General features: G+C 36.0%; 1 protein-coding gene across 1 annotated transcript in view; it reads right to left on the minus strand.

Moving 5' to 3' along the window:
• The window catches only part of LOC134214378 (heparan sulfate 2-O-sulfotransferase pipe), a 1043896-nt gene that overhangs the window by 550484 nt on the left and 466924 nt on the right, over positions 1-26488 (minus strand). The window contains exon 3 of the mRNA XM_062693767.1: positions 24749-24906. Coding sequence (XP_062549751.1) covers positions 24749-24906 — 158 coding nt within the window. The remainder of the gene's footprint in view (positions 1-24748; positions 24907-26488) is intronic.

The following is a 26488-nucleotide window of genomic DNA, read 5'->3' on the forward strand; positions in this document are numbered from 1 at the left end:
CATATTTTTTATGTAGTTTGCCAGATCTGTTCCATTTGCGTCATTGATAGTAGTGGGTTGCCCGGTTCTTCCTTGCTTCTTGCACATTCGTTTTCCAAACAAAACATAATCGTAGAACGCGGAGCTCTGTTGCATTGGCAAGCAGCACGGACGGAGAGCTCTTGCAAATATTGGTTCTTGTCATGGTGCTTCCTTAACTATTTTCGTATGCAAATAAGGGAAGATCCATTAATTACGTAACGCAAAAATTTGGAATTTTCAACCTCCTCCTCCCCCCTATGACACACTTTTTGTATGAAACATCTGAAAATTTTGTATGGCACATCACACTTCACTCAACGCCCCCTCCCCTCTCTAAGCGTTACGTAATTTATGGACGTTCCATAATGAAAACAGTTACATGTTGGTTTAATAGATATTTTTCTAGGGCTAACATCAATGAACGGTAATTTTTAAAATAAATGCGGTATGAACAGTAATGTATGAATAGTTTGATACCAGAGAAACAAATGGTTGGTAAAAACAAATATTTTTTATTAAAGCTTGATCCACTTAGTATTTGGCCGCATGAAATTAGACATTTCTCTGCCGAAAAAGTACCTAAAAAGGTGGTTTAGGTTTTATGATACAGGGAATTTAGTAAACTTTAAAGGAAAAAATATCGAAAAATTATTCATTGGCATTTCGGATGAATTCTCGGACTTTTCTCTCAATACCACTCGTTATTTTTTGCACAGTAGAACGGTCAATTTGATCTGCAATTTTTTCACACCACTTCTCCATATAAGATGGTGTTCGATCACACATCGTACCGATGTGATCGTCGCTGTGCTGTGCTGCTGGCTATGGAAAAGAACGCGCCAAACAGAGCAGCGTGCATCGTATTGTTCATTTTCTGTTCTGTTTATTGTTTCAACCTGCGCGCCAACACTGATCGTTTGGCGCGCAGATAGTCCAATTAGATTTAAATTTAAATTGTTTTGCACACGTTCCCAAATTATTGTATCTTTTTGCCGTACTAAGAGTCGCCTATAAAAGGCGACTCTAGACTGCCTCTCGGAGGCAATAAAATCAAGTCAAGCTGAAGCAATAGTTTCTTTATTCGTCGCCCGGAGAATCACCTTTAGAAAAGTACACAACGTAGGGTCGTCCCACCCTGGACGAAACAGATGGTTTTCTGATTGTTTCGCATCATTTCTTAAGTTTCCCTCTGATAATTGCCTAATATTTTTCGTTGGAACGAAAACTTGGGCATTTTGGTGGGTTGATAGTTTTTTCAATAACGTTATTATCATTCGGTTCGTACCATTCCATTACATCCCGTATGTAATGGCAGCTTGTTAAGTCAGGCTAAAGCAACACCGGACAGTCGTGAGATTGAATGGATGGCAAAAAGTGCTTTTGAAGACACTCCTCCTTGGATATTTGCCAATTTATGGTCGCCCCAGTGATGAAAACTTTAGTTTTCTTTCCACAACTGCAGATGCTTTGGCATATCATCAATTTGTGGACAATCATGCCTGCATTTGAATTTTCCTGGGGCATTACCCTTCCGTTTGGCAAGGTAAAACTTGTGCGAATGAATTTCCGTTGGAAATTCGAATGAACTTCCGTTGGAAATTCGAATGAATATCCGTTGGAAATTGAATGAATTTCCGTTGAAACTTGAATGAATTTCCGTTGGAAATTTGAATGAATTTCTGTTGGAAATTCGAATGAAATTCCGTTGGAAATTCGAATGAGTTTCCGTTGGAAATTCGAATGAATTTCCGTTGGAAATTCGAATGAATTTCCTTTAGAATTTCGAATGAAATTTTCTTTGGAAATTCGAATGAGTTTCCGTTGGAAATTCGAATGAATTTCCGTTGGAAATTCGAATGAATTTCCGTTGTAAATTCGAATGAATTTCCGTTGTAAATTCGAATGAATTTCCGTTGTAAATTCGAATGAATTTCCGTTGTAAATTCGAATGAATTTCCGTTGTAAATTCGAATGAATTTCCGTTGTAAATTCGAATGAATTTCCGTTGTAAATTCGAATGAATTTCCGTTGGAAATTCGAATGAATTTCCGTTGGAAATTCGAATGAATTTCCGTTGGAAATTCGAATGAATTTCCGTTGGAAATTCGAATGAATTTCCGTTGGAAATTCGAATGAATTTCCGTTGGAACTTGAATGAATTTCCGTTGAAACTCGAATGCATTTCCGTTGGAAATTTGAATGAATTTTCGTTCAAAATTCCAATGAAATTCCGTTGAAAATTCGAATGAGTTTCCGTTGGAAATTCGAATGAATTTCCGTTGGAAACTCGAATAAATTTCCGTTAGAAACTAGAATGAATTTCCGTTGGAAATTCGAATGAGTTTCCGTTGTGAATTCGAATGAATATCCGTTGGAAATTCGAATGAATTTCCGTTGGAAATTCAAATGAATTTCCCTTGTAAATTCAAATGAATTTCCGTTGTAAATTCGAATGAATTTCCGTTGTAAATTCGAATGAATTTCCGTTGTAAATTCGAATGAATTTTCGTTGTAAATTCGAATGAATTTTCGTTGTAAATTCGAATGAATTTTCGTTGGAAATTTGAATGAATTTTCGTTGGAAATTGAATGTATTTCGGATGGAAATTAGGATGAATTTCCGTTGGACATTGAATGAATTTTCTTTGGAAATTTGAATAAATTTCCGTTGAGAATTCGAATGAATTTCCGTTGGAAATTGAATGAATTTCCGTTGGAAATTGAATGAATTTCCGTTGGAAACTCGAATGAATTTCCGTTGAAATTGGAATGAATTTCCGTTGAAATTGAATGAATTTCCGTTGAAATTGAATGAATTTCCGTTGAAATTCGAATGAATTTCCGTTGAAATTGAGATGAATTTCCGTTGGAAATTCGAATGAATTTCCGTTGGAAATTCGTATGAGTTTCCGTTGGAAATTCGAATGAGTTTCCGTTGGAAATTCGAATGAATTTCCGTTGAAAATTCGAATGAATTTCTGTTTGAAATTCGAATGAATTTCTGTTGGAAATTCGAATGAAATTCTATTGGAAATTCGAATGAATTTCCGTTGAAAATTCGAATGAATTTCTGTTGAAAATTCGAATGAATTTCAAAATACATTGATTGTATTTCGTCAGAACTTGCTCGACCAGCATAATTGCGCGATGTTTGGCAACCAGGTTCTGTTTCAGGGTCCAGTTGAGATGCTTACTGACATCATACGACTTGAAAACTTCGCGCCGACAGATTATTTGAGCTGTGCTGTACGGCGTAGTGAACCTTTTCGCTGAATCACGAAGGAAATCCCATAATTGTTTCGAATTGCTCCGCAGACTTTCACTTGTAGTTTCTGGTCGTATGTTCCATTTCTACCGTTGTTTTGTTTTGTTCTACGCGATCCAGCAATAGTGTTTCCCTATAACGTTTGACAGTGTTTACAGTCAATTTCGGTAATTTTAGATACTTTGAAATCATTCCTCCTGACCATGTTGGATTTCCAGCGTGAGTGTGCAAAATTTGTTCCCATCTCTTGCGTTCCATTTTCGATAACTTTTGAACGTGAGCATCAATACTGATGAAACTTTCACCATAAATTAAACAAACAAGCAACGATGTGATGTATTTTACTTCTCGGTACGGCCACCAGAGGCGCTGCAGTAATTGAAAAAAAACGGCCAAATACTAAGTGGATCAAGCTTTATTATTATTGTCTTTCAGCCCTTGGCTGGCTCACCTCTGGTAGTAAAAAGGCAAAAGTTTAAGAGATCTGGAACTTAAACAGAAGATATGTCGAAAATATGTTCGGTTCAATGAAAAATGAACCTATTTTGGACATGCCTCAGAATACTGTTTTTAAACTTACAATATTTTGCTCGAGATATGAAACTGCTTCAATTAGGTTTTAATAAGTCAACAACAACAGTCATTCACATGTTTTTAATCTATGTACAAATAAGCCTACAGCTTTTAAAAGTTGACTTCAATTTTACAATGTCGTCTTGGTTTTGGTCTAATTCAGCCCGGATGGGTATATGCGTGAAAATATTCTTAATAATTGCTATATTTTATAAGAAACAAATGTAGGAGATACCTTATGGATAGTTTCTTTTTGCAATTAAATTTAAATGTTGCATGTTTTATTTAGTTTTGTGTGATATAAATGCAAAATTCAGCTAGGTGGTCCAAAATATGAGTCCGGTCCAAAATACAGCCGTTATCATAGGCGCCGTTATTGCGTGGAAATATTTTAGCCTCCGTAATTTGTTCATTGATAATGGATACTCGACTAGAAGAGTATAGCAAAAACTGAACACAATTTTAACACATTATGATATTTATAACTAGTAAGACGAGCTTGGTGGTCTAGTGGCTACCGCTTCTGCCTTATAAGCAGGAGGTCGTGGGTTCAAATCCAGGCTCGTCCCTTTCCTACTTTGTATTTCTTTCTTAGTTCTTTCTGTGTTTCACGTTCTACCAAAACGATTCCTACTGTTATAACCTTCCACAGAATCCCAAAACCACCCGTGGCACATATGAGAGGTCGTAGAGTTCTCTGCATCTTTTTTAAGTAGGTGTACAATTAACCATCCTTCCCCTTCCTCAGCATTCGCAAGGACGTGGCCAGGACAGATCTCGACTGTTGGAGAGTGCATTACTTCTAAGGGTATGCGATAACACACTTTTTCCTAACGAAACGAAACGAAATATAGATTTACTTTCGAGACTTCGAAACGATACGAAATCAAGGTTCATTTAATTCGAAACTTTTCGAAACGAAACGAAATTTTAATTTTTATTCCGCGGAATTTTAATTAAATTGGTTTTACATTATGTACGCAATTCTGATTTCACAGTCAAATAACTGCTTTGCGTTTTTATTAGTTATAATAACAGAAGAGGCAGTATGTGGCAAATCACCGCATATACCATTGACGATAAGGCAATACCCCAGAATTTCTGCCGCTTTCAAAGGAATTTATCGTGGAGCGTGTGCTCCCGAATATGATCAATTTTATATCAGTAAGGCCATAACAAATATTTCTCGCGTGATTTTTGAAAACGTCATAAGTCCAAAAGAGAGGCTCTCTTTGTTTACTTTCTCTTTCGATTATTACAAAGCCATACTAACATTTACATTGGATTTTCCAGTACCGATCTGAAGAAAATAGCTTTGTCTAGTGTGCTGAGGTGAAAATATTGCAACAAATTTTAAACTAGCCTTGATATCAGCAAAAGAGAGCGTAATGAAAGAGAGTCTCTCATTTGGACTTACGACGTTTTCAAAAATCACGAGAGATTTAATTAAAATTATGTCCTACTGGTCTCCAAAATGTCAAGGGGGGGGGGGGGACAATAAAAAATAAATATTAAAATGAAAAAAATCGATAAAACTCCTCGGATTTGTTAAAGAATGTTTTGAATATCCTCAAAATAGTCCGATTTTTTTTTGTTGTCCCCTCAAAATATTTTTTTTGGGCAAAAAACCGAGGGGGGGGGGGGGGAGAGACATAATTGTTTTTAAATATTTGTATCGGCCTAAGCATAAAAAAAATTGTGGGATTTTGCATATGCGGATTCAATTTCGTTTTAAACCTTAGTTCACTTAAGAATAATGTAATTATGCTGAAGCATACTTCATATTGTATTGTCAGCGTGATTTTATAGTATTGAGCTAAGTCCAAATTAGAAAATGAATGCTTAGAAGAATCCTGTGCAGCTTTCTTAAATCATAAAAACAATCACAGAAATGCCCACAAATCTTCAATGTTCCTTACATATTGTGCAAATAGTCAAAGAAGAGCTTAGCTTGATTATCTCTACACGTCGTAGTTTCTAATCTTGATTGGCCGAGAAACAGCAAATATGCACAGCTCACCAATTAAATAATATTCTTGGGCTTCAAAAAAGTTATTCTTATTGTATACTTGCTTCGGAGTTTCCAATTCATGGCCAATAACGATGCTTTTCACGTCCTTATAGGTTTGAGAAAGGAAAATTATTTTAACACTCATTGTTATAAAAGACCGAGGAATGCTCTGCATATCCGTGAGCGCTACGGGAAAGGAATCATTGGTTAGTAAACCAATTGGTAAGCGTTGGTTAGTAAACCAATTGGAAACCCTTGGTAAGCGACTAAATATTTACAATTAATTGCATATTATTCGGCAACTCGGCCGTACGAAAATCAATTTTTGTTAAATATCTTGGCTGTTATATATGATATTTAACAAAAAAAAATACAAGTAGACGAAAACTGCACACTTAGTTTTTATTTCTGCAGCTCGGCAAAAATCCGCACAGCCGTGCGCCACCAAAATAATAAACTGATATTCCGGTAAAAATTGTATGTTAGCTGATTTTCAGCAAATTATTTGCTGATTTCCAGCTATTTTGACAGAAATCTCGGCAAAAAAAATGTTTGCTGGGGCACGGCTGTGCGAATCTCGGTAAAAGTTAAATATTTTGCTGAGATCTCGGTAAAAAAAATTAAGTATGTGAGAATTCGTTTAATAAGCTTCTACAATATGATCGATTCCGCACTAAATAATTGTGTGCTCTTCGATGCAGACATTAGTGTTATCACTTCGCGTTCTCTCACACTAGCTGGCGTGATCAACATCAACAAGGTCGATTGTACACTGGTTAAACAAATTTTTGCTACGTGAGGTATATTTTGTTCACTTTGCGTTCTCCCAGACCCCGGGCAGAAGCCATGAACAGAATAACAAAACATGATATGGTTTTGATTGATATAAGAGATAAAAGAACAGGCAACAATATCAAAAATTTGCACCGAAATATCATTTGAACATCAAGATATGCTATGGATAAGAACAAACTAATGGCACATGATATTGATCACTTCTTACAAATAGCATAACTAGATCTCCTAATGATATTTTAGTGCAAAATATTGATATTGTCGTCTGATCTTTTATCTCTTATATCAATCATGTCAATATCTGATTTTGCTATCTTATCAACATTTGATATTAATGAGCTATTTTCGTCTACTCAGGACTAGTTGCCGTCCCATGACACGATCGATTCCGCATTCATATTGTACAAATAGTAAAAAATATCACAAAATATAAATTTGAATATTGGAAACACTGAAGACGTTTTATAGAAGAAAACTACATACGTATTCGTCGACTAAGAATGGGGTTATGTAGTAAGCGTTAATAGAAAAAAAAGTATAACCTAAAGTTTTGAAAACAACGATTTTGTTCAGCGGCGCAGCCAAAATTTTTGATAATATAAAGTATGGTTTAAATTTAAATTTGTTTCGAAATTCCGCGGAATTCCGTTAAATTTCGTTAGAAGCTAGTTTTTTCTATCGAAATTTTTGCTATTTTACGAAACGAAACGAAATCAAGAAATCAGATTTCGCCATGCCCAAATTCCGCGGAATTTCGTTTCGAACCACCTGAAACGAAATTTTTCGAAATGCCGCATATGCTTAATTACTTCCATCTAAGAGATCCCAAGTAACATTTTGAATTCTATTTGGATTTATTCAAGTTTTATTGCAGTTTTATCAAGGATTCGCATAAACTGTAGAGTTTTATCATAGTTTTCATCTAGTCCAAGTTACCTCAAAGCTAAATTCTCTTATGATAGTTTTATGATATGCTCCAGGTCCATCTTAAGCTGTTTTTATTGATAAATTATGCAGCAAGAGCACTATATCCCAATTGAAACCAAATAGTTTTGAGAAAGTTTTATGGTACTCTTCATTAAGAAAGAACGATCTTGAAAATGCCATTATAAAACTTCCTTAAAACTATGTGGTTTTGATTGGGAGAAAGTGCTCTTGTTGAAGAATACATCAAAACAAACAAAACATAATGTCAAATTGGACGCAAATAAGTGTATAAATTAAAAACTAATGGATCAAAGGCAAAAATAATGTAAATTTATCCCATATATGGAAACTCCATTTGCGCAAGCATCTGTTTTTTTCTATCGAAGTTTTCTTTCTATCGGATCATCAGCTGCAGTTTTCTTTCTATCGGATCAAATTTACCACCAGCTGCATCAGCTATCTTGATCTTCCAATACCAGGCAGATTTCATATCCTCCCATTTATCATATGATCGATCAATTTTCTTTAACATACATTTTCTCGATATTTTGGGCGTTCGTAATCATAACCAACTGGGTACAATACACAGGCGAATTTCTCCAGTTTTCAACGAACGGTTGAGCTACGCAACAAATACTGGCAAGTTAAGTATTTACAAGATAGATTTTTGAAATCTTTAACATATTGTTGCAAAATCGCGACCAAAAATCATTATTATCGAACTATCAACTCTACTCGTATTTCGAAGCTGGTTTATTTTTAATAAAGAAGTATTAACCATTTACTTTTTGATTAAAAATAACCCTATAGATGTTTAACTGACAGGTAGACAAATAAGTTATATGCATTTCTTTTTCAGTTGAATTGCATGTTATTATATGACAATATTCGCAAAACGGATGATTTCGGCTCAATCTGGGTCGTTTTTTTATTGAAATCATGCGTCATATTTAGTTTTGTAAATATTTAACGGCGAACTCTTTCCAAATGAACGACTTGCTTTCGTTGGAATTGTAAACAACATGTTATAATGAAAGCACCAAACTTATAACGCTCTTCAATAAAACTTCTTAGTTTTGACCAGTACTAGTTAGTTTTATTCAAGACAAACTAAGCTTCGTCAAGATTGCGATAAATCTAGTTCAATTTATCATGCTCCTGCATAAACCTAACAGGTTTTGTATGAGATAAAGTGGTTTTAATCCAATCTTATGATGGTTTTAGATAAAACTATTGAAATCATGGCGGATTATCGTCTGCGTCAAATTTCTTGATGGAAGCCATTTCTATATGAACGATGAAAACTATTTGTTTTAATTTTACATGCATGAGTCATTTCATAGATTGGGGCATAAAACAAATATTGTTACATCTGCGAAATAAAAAGTAGAGCAAAATTTATTTTTTTGGTGTGTACATTTTTTTAAATAAAAATAGTTTTTCAAAATAATATTATATCTTGCAATATAAATAAGGCGCATTCAATATTTGTTACATTTATTCGAAAAAGCATCGACAAAGTGGTTGTGGCATGTGGAATTTCACGATCACAATGCAATTAAGTTTCAATTTATCAACGTATCCATAATAATTTTCTTCATTATGAGATACTGTTCGATTTGGTTCAGACAAAATTCAATATAAACAAGTATAAACATCAGCTAGATAACGAAAACACATGCTGTCAAATTCCTTAGTAATCCTAAAAGGGTTTTATGCTGATCTTTCATGCCATCATAAGCTCACTTTGATAAAACTAACAAGTTTTAAGAGAACCTTGGAAAATGGTCTTGAACACCTTCTCAAGAGTGGGCCTCTTTCGTCTTATAGTGGTTTTATGGCTGTCTTGAAGCAAGCTTGTAGGACAATTGGCTTTAAATGTGGTTTTAAGGCACAAGTCTAGAAGTGTGCTTCAAGTGCATAATAAAATTAATTTTGCTACTTGGGGATAGTTCGCAAATCAACATCTATGGTAACGGATGAAAGTGATGTTTCTCTCATACAATAGTCTTGGCTTGTACCACCTACGAATTTGTGCGAAATGCTCAATACTTATGCTAATGCTAATGCTAATTATGATATTCATAACTAGTAAGTTTTGTTCTTCGAAGGCATTGCTCTCAAATGTTGTGACAATATTTTATCACAACATGGTTTCAAAAATGCTTCACATCGAATTGCCCAAAAATGGCTATTGTAATGGATCTAGCAAAGTCTCCTGCACCGTTTTGGTAAAATGCGCCATCACCTTTTCTTGCTTTATATAGGATGCACGTTCAATATGCGTCCCCTGAGCAAATCGAATTTGACGACGATAACAATCGAAAGTATGTTCAATCAAAAGTGGAAGTGTTGGTTTGGCAGTTGATTGTGAGTGATTTGACTATCCGTCCAATTTGGGAATTTCAAGCTCGTTCAGTAGCCGCTAGGTTGCGAAGGCCACCGGAGGTCCTTCGTAGCTTAGTTGGTTAAAGCACCAGTCTAGCGTACTGAGGGTCGTGGGTTCGAGATTCATCGAAGAAAAAGTGGTTACCTCCAATACATTTTTCAAATCAATATCTTCCACATAATGTACATATTCACATATAAGTTTTCAGAACATTGTAAACGAAGGTATGTGTTATTCACTAGTTTTACTTACCATCTATATAATACGGAATAAATTTGAACGAAACACCAATTATATTCCGAGAAAACGATTTTACATTAAAGTGTTGCATTTTAGTGCAAAATCAAACCATGCGTGTGAAACGCACCTATTCGGTCCTATTCTCGTTTTCAGTCAAATGAAAGCTTATTGAATGATATTTTTTTGTTTGCAGAATTGTCGTGTAACAAGTTTAAATGTGTATACAAGATATGTTTATTCTATTATTTATTTGGTGGGCGCATGTGACCTTGTGTATTACGTAGCCAAATTACTATTTTATAAAATTGCTGAAGTAAAGTCTTATGGTCTACATGAGTAACCAACAATCTATCGGATTATTTCAAATATAGTACATACCTTTTGTGATACTTAGAATATAATGCGTCCCTAGCATAGGTTCGCGGTCGTTCAAGAAACACGCCAAAAACGTTTGTAAGTCAACAAACAAAAAATCTAAATCAAAAACTCTATATTATAAATGTAAACAATAAAATGTTATTTCGATGCTATTTCGGCATTTACGTCCGTTCCCTAGTGGCATTTTGGTTTTATGATGATTTTATAACACTCTTGAAGAGTAAATTATGGTCTTCAAGAGTTACTTGTTACTTGGGTTAGAAGCAAAAAAGTATTTTCTCATTATTACCATCAGTCTAAGACATTGACTACCTTAAAAGATAGGGCTAACACTAATCTAGTGCAGTTGGTCAATTTTGGTGAAAAGTTTTGGAATATTTTGATTATCATATTGCCCAGCATCGTTTATTATGGATGGAAATTATCAATTGTGGAATCGAATTGTTTTGTTCCCACACTGTTGGTTCTATATGGAATTTTTTTAACCATATAATGACTAATACACACTTCGACAATACATGTTTTCGGATGAAATCACCATTAAATTAAGAGGTTTGCTTAGGGGCGCATATTGACCATATTTCTTCTTCTTGAAAAATAATCACGATTAGGCAAAAACTAAGATTTCTGCAACTGTAAAAATCTCCATATTCACCGCACAGTAAACAACATATTTTGTGTGTGATTTTGTTATAATTAAACTAGTTATTCTTATTCTGAACTTAATAACCAATCATGTTATTTTTGTGATAAAACAAAATAATATAAATCACTACTTGGGCCTATGGACCAGATTTCCGGCTCACTGCACAGACAACTAATGATTTATACTGTTTGAAAGCCGTTGGTTTACGATTCATAGTTTTTAAAAAGTAGGCTGACCAGATCATCCCGGTGACAAAACGGGACAAACGCACTGGCAAAACGGGACTTGTCAAAAAACCTTGTGATAAAATTCAAGAAAAAACACAGAATAATCCACCTAGCGGTGATGGTGCCTTTCTCGTGTATTGTAAAATGTAACAAGAAAAGCACATAAGAAAGGTCAAAATTGCACATTAGATTCAGTTATTTCCATCAATTCACATTTATTTGCGTTCATTTGAATGCATTGCATCGGTTTTTGAAAGATTTTTTTTTACTTTAATTTTTTGTTTCCAAGTCCTTAAGTCTAGCCTTTAATCTGACCAAATCTTCCCTCGGTTTGAAACTGCCTTAAACTCGATTTTGTTCATTATTTCTTCATGTCGTCGTTTTTTACAGTGGATGATTTTGAAATATTCAGAATTATTCAGACAGACTTTGAATGATTCTTAATGTTTCGAAAAGTATGGATTGATTGAAAAATATGTGGTAAAGCAGATTAGAAGAACAAATTGAATTACAACTTCAGGAGATTCAAAAACAATAAACGAAAATGAACTTAATCTGAAAAATAGAATGTCTATCCCTGAGCTTCATTTTATTGACGTTGAGGCATGACCTGAGATTCAGGAAATACTTGCCTACCCAAATCCGTTTAATCCACTGATGAAATTGGCCAAATTTTAATGCGTCCGGAATGAGCAGAAAAAAATCATTGAAATTAAACTTTATGAAAAAATGTCCCGGAGACGCACATCTGTTAAAAATCTTAACTGTTAAACATCTTAAAAAAGTCGATCAATGGAAAATATGGATAGCATTCTAGGCAAGCAACACTAATAACATAACATCTCTCATTTCTTCACGGGTTTCGTCCTCTTTCTTCGTTGAGACATGAGCCAGCCGAGGGCTGCAAATATTTCTTCACTTTCACTTTTTTTTCACTTTCTTTGTATTTGATTTTGGATTTCTGCCTAATTTTGAATTTGTTTGAATAATATTTTTGGGCTCTTTGGATGAATCAATGAAAAAACGGGACAAATTGAGGATTTTTTAGATTACGACGGGACAGCACAATAAGGTCTAAAAACGGGCTGTCCCGTTAAATACGGTACGTATGGTCAGCCTATTAAAAAGTCTCCCATTTATCCCGCACAATATTCAATATTTTTCAACCATTTGCTTTACTCCTAATTGATCCAATTATAAAAAATAAAAATATAGCTTTCAAAATTTCGCTTTTCATTGCTACACCGCTGAACCGAAGTGATTTGTTCCACTTTTACAAAACGGTATCATAAACGCCTACCTAAAAATCGTTACAGAACTGAATACTACACCATAATTCTGAACTCACGCACTTAAATCTTTTCTATTTGTTCTTATCACTAGAACTTATATAAACATTTTAGAATACATTTGAAAATGTATCCTCAAACCAAACAAAAAATCACCTCGGAAAAACTTTTAATCGCACCGTGCTGCCAAAAGGCCAGGAGTATGAAAATAATGCTTCATCGTTAATAGGAGAACTGTTTAATACGTTGAAGCTATCATGTTATTTATAATTCTCTCGATTTCAAAAAGTGAAAAAAAATTGTTGGAATAGGTAAAAACAATCTTCCAACAGCTTCTGGTAATTGCAGTTTAAAGCTAAAAAAAGGTTTTTATTCAACAGTATAGGTATAGTATAACTAATTGATAATTTAAACTCTTCTTCCTCTGAGTCTCAATCGATCATCGATCAAACGACGATGGCACGTCCGCGGTGTCAGTGCTGCCAGAACAAATATTGTTTTTAAGTGTTTGGAAGGAATTTGGATGCGTGCATATATCTTCTATATACTACCATCTGACATCACGCTGTCGTGGAACGTGCATATTTTTGTTTACATCGCATTTTATACCGTCCCGAGAGACAATGAGAGAATACAATACAATGAGAGATGTTGGGAGATTGAGTGAAAATTGCTTATGCCGGGAATTGATTTGGAGTATGCCGAAAAAGCAATCGCCGTGACTGAAATACGTTACACCTCTACATCAAATAAAAGATTTTTCAAACGATGTTTAGCAGGAATCACTATTTTTTCAGTATTATACGGTCTACAAAATTCAGTAACAGTTGCTTCCTGTCATAAACATTAATTAAATAATGGCTTTTTATCATCAAGTTCGTCCTGAATGTATGCAATTTTAATAGCATAATGCCACTAAATCGTATAAATAGTGACATAATGCAATAGAACATACATTCAGGTGATGATATCATTCGAATTTACGCTCTTTTTGGCATTTCCTTTAGGTGCATTACTTTCGTGTAAATTTCAACAACTTTTTCTATCTGAGTGAAAGCTTTTTGCTTTTACTAGTGTAATTTTTTATATAAATTTAGATATTTTAACAACATCGTGCACCAAGTTTTAACAAGATTTGTTATAGAATTTCTTTTCCAAGTTCGTTTATTTGGTAGGCTCACGCGTGTAGAACACTTTACGGAGCCATGATTCTTTGTGATATATACAGTTGGGGAGGGTCGTTTGGCCGAAACCCTTTCGGCCGATCGCCCTATTGGCCGAATGCCACTAGGGCGAAAGTTGTTTGGCTGAATATAACACACGGCAGACTACGCTGGGCGGGACACGGTGTTCGTATGCCGGAAGAACGTCAAGCGAAGATAATGTTTAGTGAGACGTCTCACTACTCACTTCGCGCTTCTCACTTTTGACAGCGAGAAGAGAAAAATAAGAGTGAGAAGTGAGCCGTCTAACATCTCACGCATCATTTCTAACTTCTCACCGTGAAAAGTGAGTAGAGCGAAGTGGGTTGTGAGACGTCTCACTACTCACTTCGCACTACTCACTTTTCACAACGACAAGTGAGACATATCACTTCTAACTCCTCATATCTCACTTCTCATTGCGAAAAGTGAGTAGTACGAAGTGAGTAATGAGACGTCTAACTACTTATTTTACAATTCTCACTTTTTACAGTGATAAGAGGAAGAGTGAGATGTAAGACGTCTCTCTTCTCATTCCTAATTTCTCACTTTTCAAATGACGTATCCAGCTTTCCACGCTCTAAAAAAATTGACATTAACTGCTTCCCGACACTGAACTTAATTTTTCATCCAAGCAAACTATATAGGGTAAAATGCCCAATAGTGGACCCCCTAGTAGCGGAATTTTTCTCTTTCTGTCATAAGGAGTAGAAATTTTCAATCTATCAATTCGGCTTGATACCTAATAACAAGTTTTGCATCTCCTCTTCACGATAGATACATAAAACACTCAAATAAACGACTTTTTTTGTTGAAATTAACATTTTAAAGTCTGACTGAATTCGCCCTACAGTAGACCCCCTGGGGGTCCATAATAGGAAATTGCTTCCCTATGGTCGACATTCCATTTGATTTTCATGTTTCGTTTCGGGACGTTCTTCTTCCCTATTACGAACCCCCCAAAATATTCCTATAATGGACACTCTCGTGTTTATTTTTCATAGAATTGTAACAAATCATCTAATTTTACTTTACATAGCATTTCCAATGCATGTAATCAAATCATAGGACTGTAAGGTATGTTCTCCCGATAGAATTTCATACCAAAATGTTTACATTGTGCTGTAATAGTGTAAAAATGGCTGGAGGGACCACTATTGGTTGGGGGTCCACTATTGGGCACTTTACCCTACATCTTTCGTTACCAATAACATCCAATCCAAATTACCAATAACATCCTAACGATGATCAACAACCTTAATAACGGCATGGCAACCATTTACAATCCTTATATGCTCGAATTCTTCCGTGAATGTTATGTAAAGATGCTTCTTGATCTTCTTGATTTCTGATTCGACAATCAATTTGTGGTCGAAGATTTCAACATTAACGCCGCCTCGACTTCCTTGCCAACAGCGAACCATAGAGCATAAAATCGTATAAACACTACATAAACAGGTTGAAGTTTGTACTACCAACGGGCCCTACACGCATAACCGACAATACAATGACGATCATCGATCTTCTGATCACAAACTCTCCTGACTTTATATTCACGTTGAAGAGCAGCACTGCAAACTCTATTACATACCACGAGGTAGTTTTCTCGCTTGCTAATACGTAAATCTACTCTATGAACTATCCTTGTCAGGAACTACCGTGCTATCGACAGGCGCAAGTCGATTTTCAGCCCATCTACACCTCATTAGATAAAACTACAAAAGCAAACTTGCTGACTGCTGAACTTCAAAATCTGCTGCAGATGCATGCTCCTGAGAAAAAACTCTCTGGATCTCAACGAACATCGAGCAGGTAGTTTATCTGAAGGAAATGGCCAACACGCATTACCAACGGAACCCAAATAGATTCAGAGGGAACAACCAGTGGCAAGACTTCTTAACATTGTTTGAGCCCTTCTTAACATTGTTTTGGATCCCCTCTCTCTTCATATTGCTCCACAGTTTCTTCGCAGGCAGATTGTGGTCGCATAGCATTTTGTTGATGGGAAGAGAGTGTCTGATAAAATTGTGTGCTGGTATTCCCAGGAATCAAAACGGAGATGTTCTTACGGACAGAGACGGAATGAAATTTTCTTTTGCTTGAGATAAAGGGCCAGATTTCGTATACGAAAAGAATGTGGCAATAACATTTCGTTCACAGTGCTACTCGATTCTAATACTGTTACGTCTGCTATTATACAGCTAGAGTAAATCACCATGTTCATCAGCGACTTTGAGATGAGATTCTCAGCTTGCGGAAAACACATTTTGATGTTCATTTCATAAAGTATTTGCTCTCATAAGTAGTTATTAGGTTATCTAAAATAAAACAAACATTAGTATTTTAATATGAAATAATGAGAATTGTTCGAGAAAAGTCCATTATAAATTTTCTTGTTGATGATCAACAAACAACACATTGGCTGTTATTGGTTACGTTATATAGTTTGCTTGGATGAAAATTTCAGTTCAGTGTCGGGAAGCCGTTAATGTCAAAATGTTTATAGCATCCGCCATTATCGCAAGCGTGAAAAGCTGGATTCGGCCAAATGACCTTTTCGGCCAAACGATCCGTTCGGCCAAATGACCCTTTCGGCCAAATGACTCTTTCGGCTAAATAACGGGAAATTCTTCGGGTTTTTGCACGAAATTTTTCAATATAGAAGATAATGGAAATCAGTACCGATCATCATTGCACTTTGGCGCAACTAGCACCCAAACACAAGATATGTACATCACGAGACAGTACAGCACAACCGACGACGATCATCGCGTCATACGCGTCCCTTGCAGAGATTAATCAGACATAGGGAGCATAAAACATTTTTTTTATACTCATCGTAGCATAAAGACAACACAGCATAGGAACAAGGCAATGATAGATTAAGAGACAATGAGCTTTTCTTTTCAAACACATTCCACAAAAAACACATTACACAAAACAAAATTCTCTGGCCCCTCTATGTTTCGTAAAAACCAGTACTCCATTCCTATTTCAAACATTCCTAGTTCACTCTACTTCGGTTGGATTTGTTCTGTTTTACAAGTCCAGTTAAAGTAGTTAGTTAAACTGTAAACTCTCAAAACCCTTTTTTTTATTTAAATAAGAAGACCCCCTAATTAAGTTACATTCATAGAATTTTTTATTTGTAATTTGCACGGTTTAGACTTCAGCACTTCCACGGAATTTCTATTAGAAATTCTTAGAAGTTTCCAAAGTAAATTAGTCCATGTCACAATAGAAACAATTTCAAAATATTTTGCAATCATGGTTTTGCCTTATCTATTGCTCGTTTCGATACCAGCCCTGTAGCTGCAACCTGCCAATGGCGATAGTAGCCAACCAGCCAGCCGTTCGGAAGTTATCGATTTCCTAGAAGTGGTTCCGGAAGAGTAGCGAAACAGGGACGGGGAATTATGACAAAATATTATGTAATTAATTTTCATAAGCGTTTTTGGCAGAAGTGGTTGGCTTCCTCGTTGACATGATTTTCAAGCGAAAATTCGCTTCAAAGAAACATGTTTGAGCAATCAACCTATCACAGTTGGCTAAGAGCGTAATTCCATTGGAAAAATATTCATGAAATCGTTACTCAGAACTTTTTTTTGATTAAACTTGTTTGTTCCACATCGTGGCAAACTCCAATGCAACTTTGTAACATAAATATTCCGCATAATATTTTGATGAAATTTGATTCAATCTTCCATATGCAACATCCACCAGCAGTTTTACATCTCAACCCCACCCCCCGAGCCATGTAATCCCTCTGTGTACACTTGGGGCTGCAAATGGACGAGCAACGCAAACAGGATAATCCAACCCACCGACATCCTCACCTTCCGGTTCCCCGTGCGACACAACCGCCGTCCATCCGTTCAGATCGAACATGGGACCGCATCATCATCGACACTGCTTGTGGGTGAGTAACAAATTGGGTAAATGGATATTAATTCGATCAGAGGTGAAAATCGATAGCCTTCCTCGATCCTCGTGAGATGGGGGGAAAATTTTATAACTTTGTACCATGACACGGTTGGATGAAAATTTCCCAGACTCTTTCGCTCGACGTGTCGCAAACTTGGTCCTTTTGCCACTGCCGCCGATGCTGACGACGACAGCTCGTACGGGTGTCATCTTTCGTCGATGGGCTTCGTTCGTTTGGAAGTCCTGATCGAGAAGTTTCACCTGCACTGCGGTTGCAGTAGCTATGTGTCTCGTATGATTGAGATTAAGTTCCAGACATCAAAATGTGATGTTTTTAGATGAATGGTAATTAATTATGCATGTTGTCGGCGGTGTGTAGATCACTAAATACTTACGAACCTATTGGAAATTAACACGAGTTTCATATTTTAGAAATAAAAAAGTGTTTCTCTATTTCTTACTTTAGCGGATTTTCATGATGATGATTCATTCAAATCAATTCCAACAACTACTTTTAAGCTGATTTTAAGATTACACCTCTTTCCGACAATATGCAAATAACATGGTTGACGATCATTTCCAACCTCTCGATAAACGATTGCCCATCGTAATGACCGGTTTACGTCTTTTCTTGGTGCTTCGAAAAACAACATGCAATAAAACCATTATTCAAACTTCATTAGCATCAAAGCATTCAGCAACTAATGAAAGCCCAACCACACAAAACGATGATTGAGCCATCCAAGCAATTGTACCTTCGTCCGCCTTGCCTCTCCCGTAATGCACTTCAATATGGGATAAGTCCGAGTGGCCCCGAGGACTATGGAGGCGTGTGCCAACATCGTGGGCTATTTCATAATTTGCATGGAGATAAAAATTTAGCTCCACTCTAATCATGTCACGAATTGCTCGGTCAAATTATCCACCCACTTGAAGAAGGGAGGGTGAAGAAAATGTTCAAGCACTTTCGATGATCTTCCGGCTTTTTTTTTTCTTTTCGGCTGGCCGCTTAACGTAACCGAACCCAACGAAGCAATGTTGGCTTTCAAACATCTGAAAGTCTTCTAAATGGAGCGAGGGTGAAATAAAGCCGCTTTTATTCCTTTTTTTCTCTTCTGTTGTACTCAGTGTTGGAAACAAAGTATTGAGGAAAACTTCTCCGCGGAGCCCCTTTGGCGTAATTAATTTTAAGTTGACTTTTATTTTCCTGTCATGCTCCATGAGAGCTTGATTCGATTCTTTTGTCTTCTCTCCTCAATTTTTTGAATAGATATCATATTCTTATTTCATAAATTATGGTGTGGAGTTAATAGATTCGGAGTAAAAAAATGAAATATGTTTGATTCTAAACATTATGATCGAGATTTTGTTCAGGATGTTTAGTAAAGCATTGTTTATACCGGCATCACACAACTGGAACATTGCTGTTTTTACCTGTGAGGTCCTGAGTAAGGTTTGCCACTTATGCATTCGGATATCCCTCTTATGGTTCAAGAAGGTTTGCACTGTGCGTTATTAAAGATTCAAATATTTTTTTAATTTGATAAGAAATTTATTTTTATTGGAAAGTCTTCACCTGTTATAGGAGGAGTTCGTACTATCCAATAAATGGTAGGGGAGATACGTATGAAATGCGCCGGTTGGGTAAAATGCGCCACCACGTTTTCTTGGTTATTAACCCAAATTTTGTCTCAAAATCGTGAGCGGCTGAAGCCAAAAAACGTTTGTAAGCCGTTACACAAAAAAACTTTGTCAAAAACTCTGTGTTTAAATTTTAAAAAATAAAATGTTTTTTTGGCTCTTTTCGATGCAATTTCGGTGTTTACGTCAACAATGCTTTTTCTTCACATACAAAAAATATTTTCTCCTTTATTTCATTAGTCTAAAATACTGACTACCTTAAAGCATAAGACTGACACTATTCTTTTGCAAAAGAGTGTGACTATTTCAGTGAAAAATATTGGAATATTTTGATTATCATTTTTGGGTGGCGCATATTGCCCAGCGTCGTTCATTTTAAATGAAAATGCAGCATTTTGGAATAAAATCGTTTTCTTGTAATATTGTTGGTTTTTCTTAAAAATTGTTGAACCATATAATGACTGATATGCTAGATTATTGATAAACACTCTCTAAATTCGAATGAATTTCCATTGAAACTTGGCATAAATTATCTATGCAAAATCGAATGAATTCTTTTTGGAAATTCAGAAGAATTTTCTTTTTTCATTCGAATTTCTAGAGAAAATTCATTTATTTCCTTGGGAAATACAAATGAATTTCCACGGGAAATTCGAATGAATTTTCACGGGAAATTCGAATGAATTTTAACGGGAAATTCGAATGAATTTCCACGGGAAATTCGAAAGAATTTCTTTGCGAAAATCGAAAGAATTTCCTTGGGAAATTCGAATGAATTTCCTTCACTACTAAAAATCCACACATATTTATTGGCAAAAATCCATAGATTTTACTTATGATGTATATCAGCGCACACATAACCAATCTCCACGCGAACTTCTAATAAAATATATATCCAAATAAACTTTATGTGTGGTTCCGAATTAGCAATTATTTAATTTATGTGTGGTTCTATATCGATTACATGAGGGTGGAGCTATTTCAAAAATTTATAACGGCGACCAGTGTTGTAAAATGTCATTTGCATTCGTTTGTATAATTTTCCCAGATCTGTTTTCAGTAGTTAGCTATCAACTATCAAGTATGACGAACTTATAGCGCTTAAATGTGGCAACAACTTTGTCTAACAAGACACTGCTGTAAATATGGAATCTGGGGCGTGCGAGGCAAAATGTCATTCAAATGACATTATGTCAAATGACACGTGACATTTTGGAGAGATTTCACTCTCTAGCCTCAGATGTTATATTTAGAACAATGTACCCTTGGACAAAAATGTAGCACAACTCATGCGTTATGCGTACATCTAAAATTTTGAAGCAAATTGGGCTTCTGAAGAAAGTTATGAATAAATTAGTCAAATGACATGCAGATGACATTTTACAAGCCTGACGGCGACACATATATCTTACATGGATTTTTTTGGCGGTGTTGGGAAATTCGAATGAATTTCCTTGGGAAATTCGAATGAATTTCCTTGGGAAATTCGAATGAATTTACTTGGGAAATTCGAATGGATTTCCTTGGGAAATTCGAATGAATTTCCTTGAGAAATTCGAATGAATTTCCTTGGGAAATTCGAATGAATTTCCTTGGGAAATTCGAATGAATTTCCTTGAGAAATTCGAATGAATTTCCTTGAGAAATTCGAATGAATTTCCTTGAGAAATTCGAATGAATTTCCTTGAGAAATTCGAATGAATTTCCTTGAGAAATTGAATGAATTTCCTTGGGAAATTCGAATGAATTTCCTTGGGAATTGAATGAATTTCCATGGGAAATTGAATGAATTTCCTTGGGAAATTGAATGAATTTCCTTGGGAAATTCAAATGAATTTCCTTGGGAAATTGAATGAATTTCCTTGGGAAATTCGAATGAATTTCCTTGGGAAATTGAATGAATTCCTTGGGAAATTGAATGAATTTCCTTGGGAAATTGAATGAATTTCCTTGGGAAATTCGAATGAATTTCCTTGGGAAATTCGAATGAATTTCCTTGGGAAATTGAATGAATTTCCTTGGGAAATTCGAATGAATTTCCTTGGGAAATTGAATGAATTTCCTTGGGAAATTCGAATGAATTTCCGTGGAAATTGAATGAATTTCCGTGGGAAATTGAATGAATTTCCTTGGGAAATTGAATGAATTTCCTTGGGAAATTGAATGAATTTCCTTGGAAATTGAATGAATTTCCTTGGGAAATTCGAATGAATTTCCTTGGGAAATTCGAATGAATTTCCTGGGAAATTCGAATGAATTTCCTTGGGAAATTCGAATGAATTTCCTTGAAATTGAATGAATTTCCTTGGGAAATTGAATGAATTTCCTTGGGAAATTCGAATGAATTTCCTTGGGAAATTGAATGAATTTCCTTGGGAAATTCGAATGAATTTCCTTGGGAAATTCGAATGAATTTCCTTGGAAATTCGAATGAATTTCCTTGGGAAATTCGAATGAATTTCCTTGGGAAATTGAATGAATTTCCTTGGGAAATTCGAATGAATTTCCTTGGGAAATTGAATGAATTTCCTTGGGAAATTGAATGAATTTCCTTGGGAAATTGAATGAATTTCCTTGGGAAATTGAATGAATTTCCTTGGGAAATTCGAATGAATTTCCTTGGGAAATTCGAATGAATTTCCTTGGGAAATTCGAATGAATTTCCTTGGGAAATTGAAATGAATTTCCTTGGGAAATTCGTATGAATTTCCTTGGGAAATTGAATGAATTTCCTTGGGAAATTGAATGAATTTCCTTGGGAAATTGAATGAATTTCCTTGGGAAATTCGAATGAATTTCCTTGGGAGATTCGAATGAATTTCCTTGGGAAATTCGAAAGAATTTCCTTAGGAGATTCGAATGAATTTCCTTGGGAAATTCGAATGGATTTCGTTGGAAAATTCAAATGAATTTCCTTGGGAAATTCGAATGAATTTCCTTGAAAATTTGAATGAATTTCCTTGGGAAATTGAATGAATTTCCTTGGGAGATTCGAATGAATTTCCTTGGGAAATTCGAATGAATTTCCTTGGGAGATTCGAATGAATTTCCTTGGGAAATTCGAAAGAATTTCCTTGGGAAATTCGAAAGAATTTCCTTAGGAGATTCGAATGAATTTCCTTAGGAGATTCGAATGAATTTCCTTGGGAAATTCGAATGGATTTCGTTGGGAAATTCAAATGAATTTCCTTGGGAAATTCGAATGAAATTCCTTGGAAAATTTGAATGAATTTCCTTGGGAAATTGAATGAATTTCCTTGGGAAATTGAATGAATTTTTTGGAAATTCGAATGAATTTCCTTGGGAAATTCGAATGAATTTCCTTGGGAAATTCGAATGAATTTCCTTGGGAAAGGCGAATGAATTTCCTTGGGAATTTCGAATGAATTTACTTGGGAATTTCGAATGAATTTCCTTGGGAAAGGCGAATGAATTTCCTTGGGAAAGGCGAATGAATTTCCTTGGGAAATTCGAATGAATTTCCTTGGGAAATTCGAATGAATTTCCTTGGGAAATTCGAATGAATTTCCTTGGCAAATTCGAATGAATTTCCTTGGCAAATTCGAATGAATTTCCTAGGGAAATTCGAATGAATTTCCTAGGGAAATTCGAATGAATTTCCTAGGGAAATTCGAATGAATTTCCTAGGGAAATTCGAATGAATTTCCTTGGGAAATTCGAATGAATTTCCTTGGGAAATTCGAATGAATTTCCTTGGGAAATTCGAATGAATTTCTTTGGGAAATTCGAATGAATTTCCTTGGGAAATTCGAATGAATTTCCTTGGGAAAGGCGAATGAATTTCCTTGGGAAAGGCGAATGAATTTCCTTGGGAAAGGCGAATGAATTTCCTTGGGAAAGGCGAATGAATTTCCTTGGGAAATTCGAATGAATTTCTTTCGGAAATTCGAATGAATTTCCTTCGGAAATTCGAATGAATTTCATTGGGAAATTCGAATGAATTTCCTTGGGATTTGAATTAATTTCATTGGGAAATTCGAATGAATTTCATTGGGAAATTCGAATGAATTTCCTTGAGAAATTGGAATGAATTTCCTTGGGAAATTTGAATGAATTTCCTTTGGAAGAATTCCCTTGAGAAATTCGAATGAATTTCCATGGGAAATTCGAATGAATTTCCTTGGGAAATTCGAATGATTTTCCTTAGGAAATTCGAATGAATTTTCTTTGAAAATTCGAATGCATTTCCTTGGGAAATTCGAATGAATTCCCTTGGGAAATTCGAATGAATTTCCTTGGAAAATTCGAATGAATTACCTTGGGAAATTCGAATGAATTTCCTTGGGAAAGGCGAATGAATTTCCTTGGGAAAGGCGAATGAATTTCCTTGGGAAATTCGAATGAATTTCTTTGGGAAATTCGAATGAATTCCCTGGGAAATTCGAATGAATTTCCTTGGAATTTCGAATGAATTACCTTGAGAAATTCGAATTAATTTTCATGGGAAATTCGAATGAATTTCCTTGGAAATTCGAATGAATTTCCTTGGAAATTCGAATGAATTTCCTCGGTAAACTCGAATAAATTTTCTTGGAAACTCGAATGAATTTGCTTGGGAATTTCGAATGAATTTCCTGTGGAAATTCGAATGAATTTCCTTGGGAAATTCGAATGAAATTGTGAAAATTGTTCGAAACTTCGCTGGTTATAACTGTAAAGATTCTCAATAATCAAAAAGCTACGATACAGCATTGGTGAATATAATATTAATTAAGAAGAGTAATTTTGAATTTGACCAACATTTATTGGGCCTGTTTCTGATTAATTTATTTCCTTTGAATAGGTAGCACACAGTCCGCAAATAATCCGGACGTGGCTTGTATAGCCTTTGATAATATGAAATCTTTGAAATCCTATTACAAGTGCACGTGTTGAACGACGTACAATGTAATATTGGTATTAAGAGCTTTGATTTAGATAACCAACTAGCTGACATCCTGTACTGCAGTTGAACATTTTGCTCTATCGATTAATTACTGAACCCGAGATAATCACCAGTTTCACGATCAGTCCTCGCGAAACTATCAAATGCAATCCCCCCGTCAGACGTCGTTGCATCGTAAGTTAGGTCATCTTAGTTGCAGTTTGCTGCCACCACTGATGCACACGGATCGTCATCAGCCAGGACGGTAGCGCTCACCCACACAGTACCCCGGTGCCGAACAGGGCCTTAAGCAAGTGACTCCGCGCGGTACCTACCTTGACTAATTGAATTACCACTCAAACCGCTGCTCGACATTAATGACGATGGCTGCAGCTTATCTTCCATCTCGCGGAGACGCGTCGTCAGGCTCTGGGTGTGCAGAAACAGGAACAGGGTGCACGAGATCGCAATCAGGGCCACGAATTCCGCATATCTGAAATAGCAGAGAAAGGTACGGTTAATACTAATCATAATGGGTAAAAAACTAATAAGAATAATGAGGATGATTTTGATATAAGTGCGGGAATGGTGGACGGTGCCGCGATGCGAATTTGCATCCTATCGAGAGCACTCGGTAGATATTATGCTTCATGGCCTAACTAGTGCACTGCAGTGGGAGGCGATTGCTGCATCGAAACATGATTTCATTGCCATGTCTCTTTACCCCATTTTATCATGTTTCTTTTTTACCAAGGCATGCATAATTTAATTTGTGATATTACGCATTTCATTTAAACACACGTAATAAGAGTATGAAATTGTATTTAGTGACATTTGAAATTTACTCAAAATAATCTAAAAGTTTCATCATAAAAAGTAAAAATCTCGTTATCGGTTTATCGATAGTGTCTCAATCTTTTGTGGATAAATATGCATACCGTCATCGGAGGTGACAATGGGTCAGATGGGGGTGAGAATGGGTCACTGTTTCAACCACTTAGAATGCTTGTAGAATAGATTGAATGTATCTGAGGGCAAAAAGACTAAAATATAAGAGACCTTTTTGAACGATTTTGTTCTATGACCTCCAGACTGCCGGTGAGAGCAATGACCCATTCTCACCCCTCCTCCCCCCACCCATTTGTCACCACCGATGGCGGTAGCTTTGTTCCCACTAAACCAGTAGCTATTGCTATTATAAAATCTAGGTTGAATAAGCCAATTAGAGATGTTACATGTCCACCCATAGGATGAGAAGAGTATTTTAATATATTCAGAATCAGTTTTGTATGCTTAAATATATTAAAAACAGTGACATTTTATTACAATAAGAATGTCAGCAATTGTTGACTATACGAAACGAAAAGGAACTTCTGAACCAAACATAAACTTGTCTACATCTTTATTGACACCATTTGCTGCAATTCATTAATCTATTTAAATTTGTCTTTCCCGAGTTTACACTTTGCCATTTACCAACTCTACCTCATCGGGGTTGCATAAAACACTCAATTAAAATAATTTCTCCGCCGGCTGGCGGTGGAAGAACTTGTTGAAACTAGGCTTACACGGCATTTTTACCTCCCGTTGGCCAGCCATCCAGCCGGCTTCGCCGAGGAGGACGGCATTCCAATTAAAGTTTCAAATTGTGTTTCTTAATTTCATTACCTTACTGTTCAAAATAGGAAGCGAAACTTATTTGTCCCATCCTTCCGCCCAACCGGCAGTCCACCCGTACCTCATGTCCGTCTGGTGTCTTTCCCAACGCCAGCAGTAACCCAACAACTTCAGTTAATAGCTGCCTGCAACCGGATCGGCTCTGCTGTTCTAAATGCACCCGGGCGGGAAGAAAATCCTCATTTTCCAAACAGTTCCCGTGTCGTGTCTGTTCCGGCGCGGCGCGTCTGTTGGATCAGGTTCCAGCCGAGCGGAAGCATCACCACGAGCCGGCCGGATTTTGAATGGCTGGGTGGCTGGCTGGCTCGCTGTCTAACGAAGTGAAATGACAGATTTTAATGAGTTTGGTTTCTGTTTTCTTACCATGCCGCCCACGGTTCCTATACAAGCTGCCGCCG

This window comes from Armigeres subalbatus, chromosome 2 (assembly GCF_024139115.2).
Source record: "Armigeres subalbatus isolate Guangzhou_Male chromosome 2, GZ_Asu_2, whole genome shotgun sequence".
NCBI classification, from domain to species: domain Eukaryota; kingdom Metazoa; phylum Arthropoda; class Insecta; order Diptera; family Culicidae; genus Armigeres; species Armigeres subalbatus.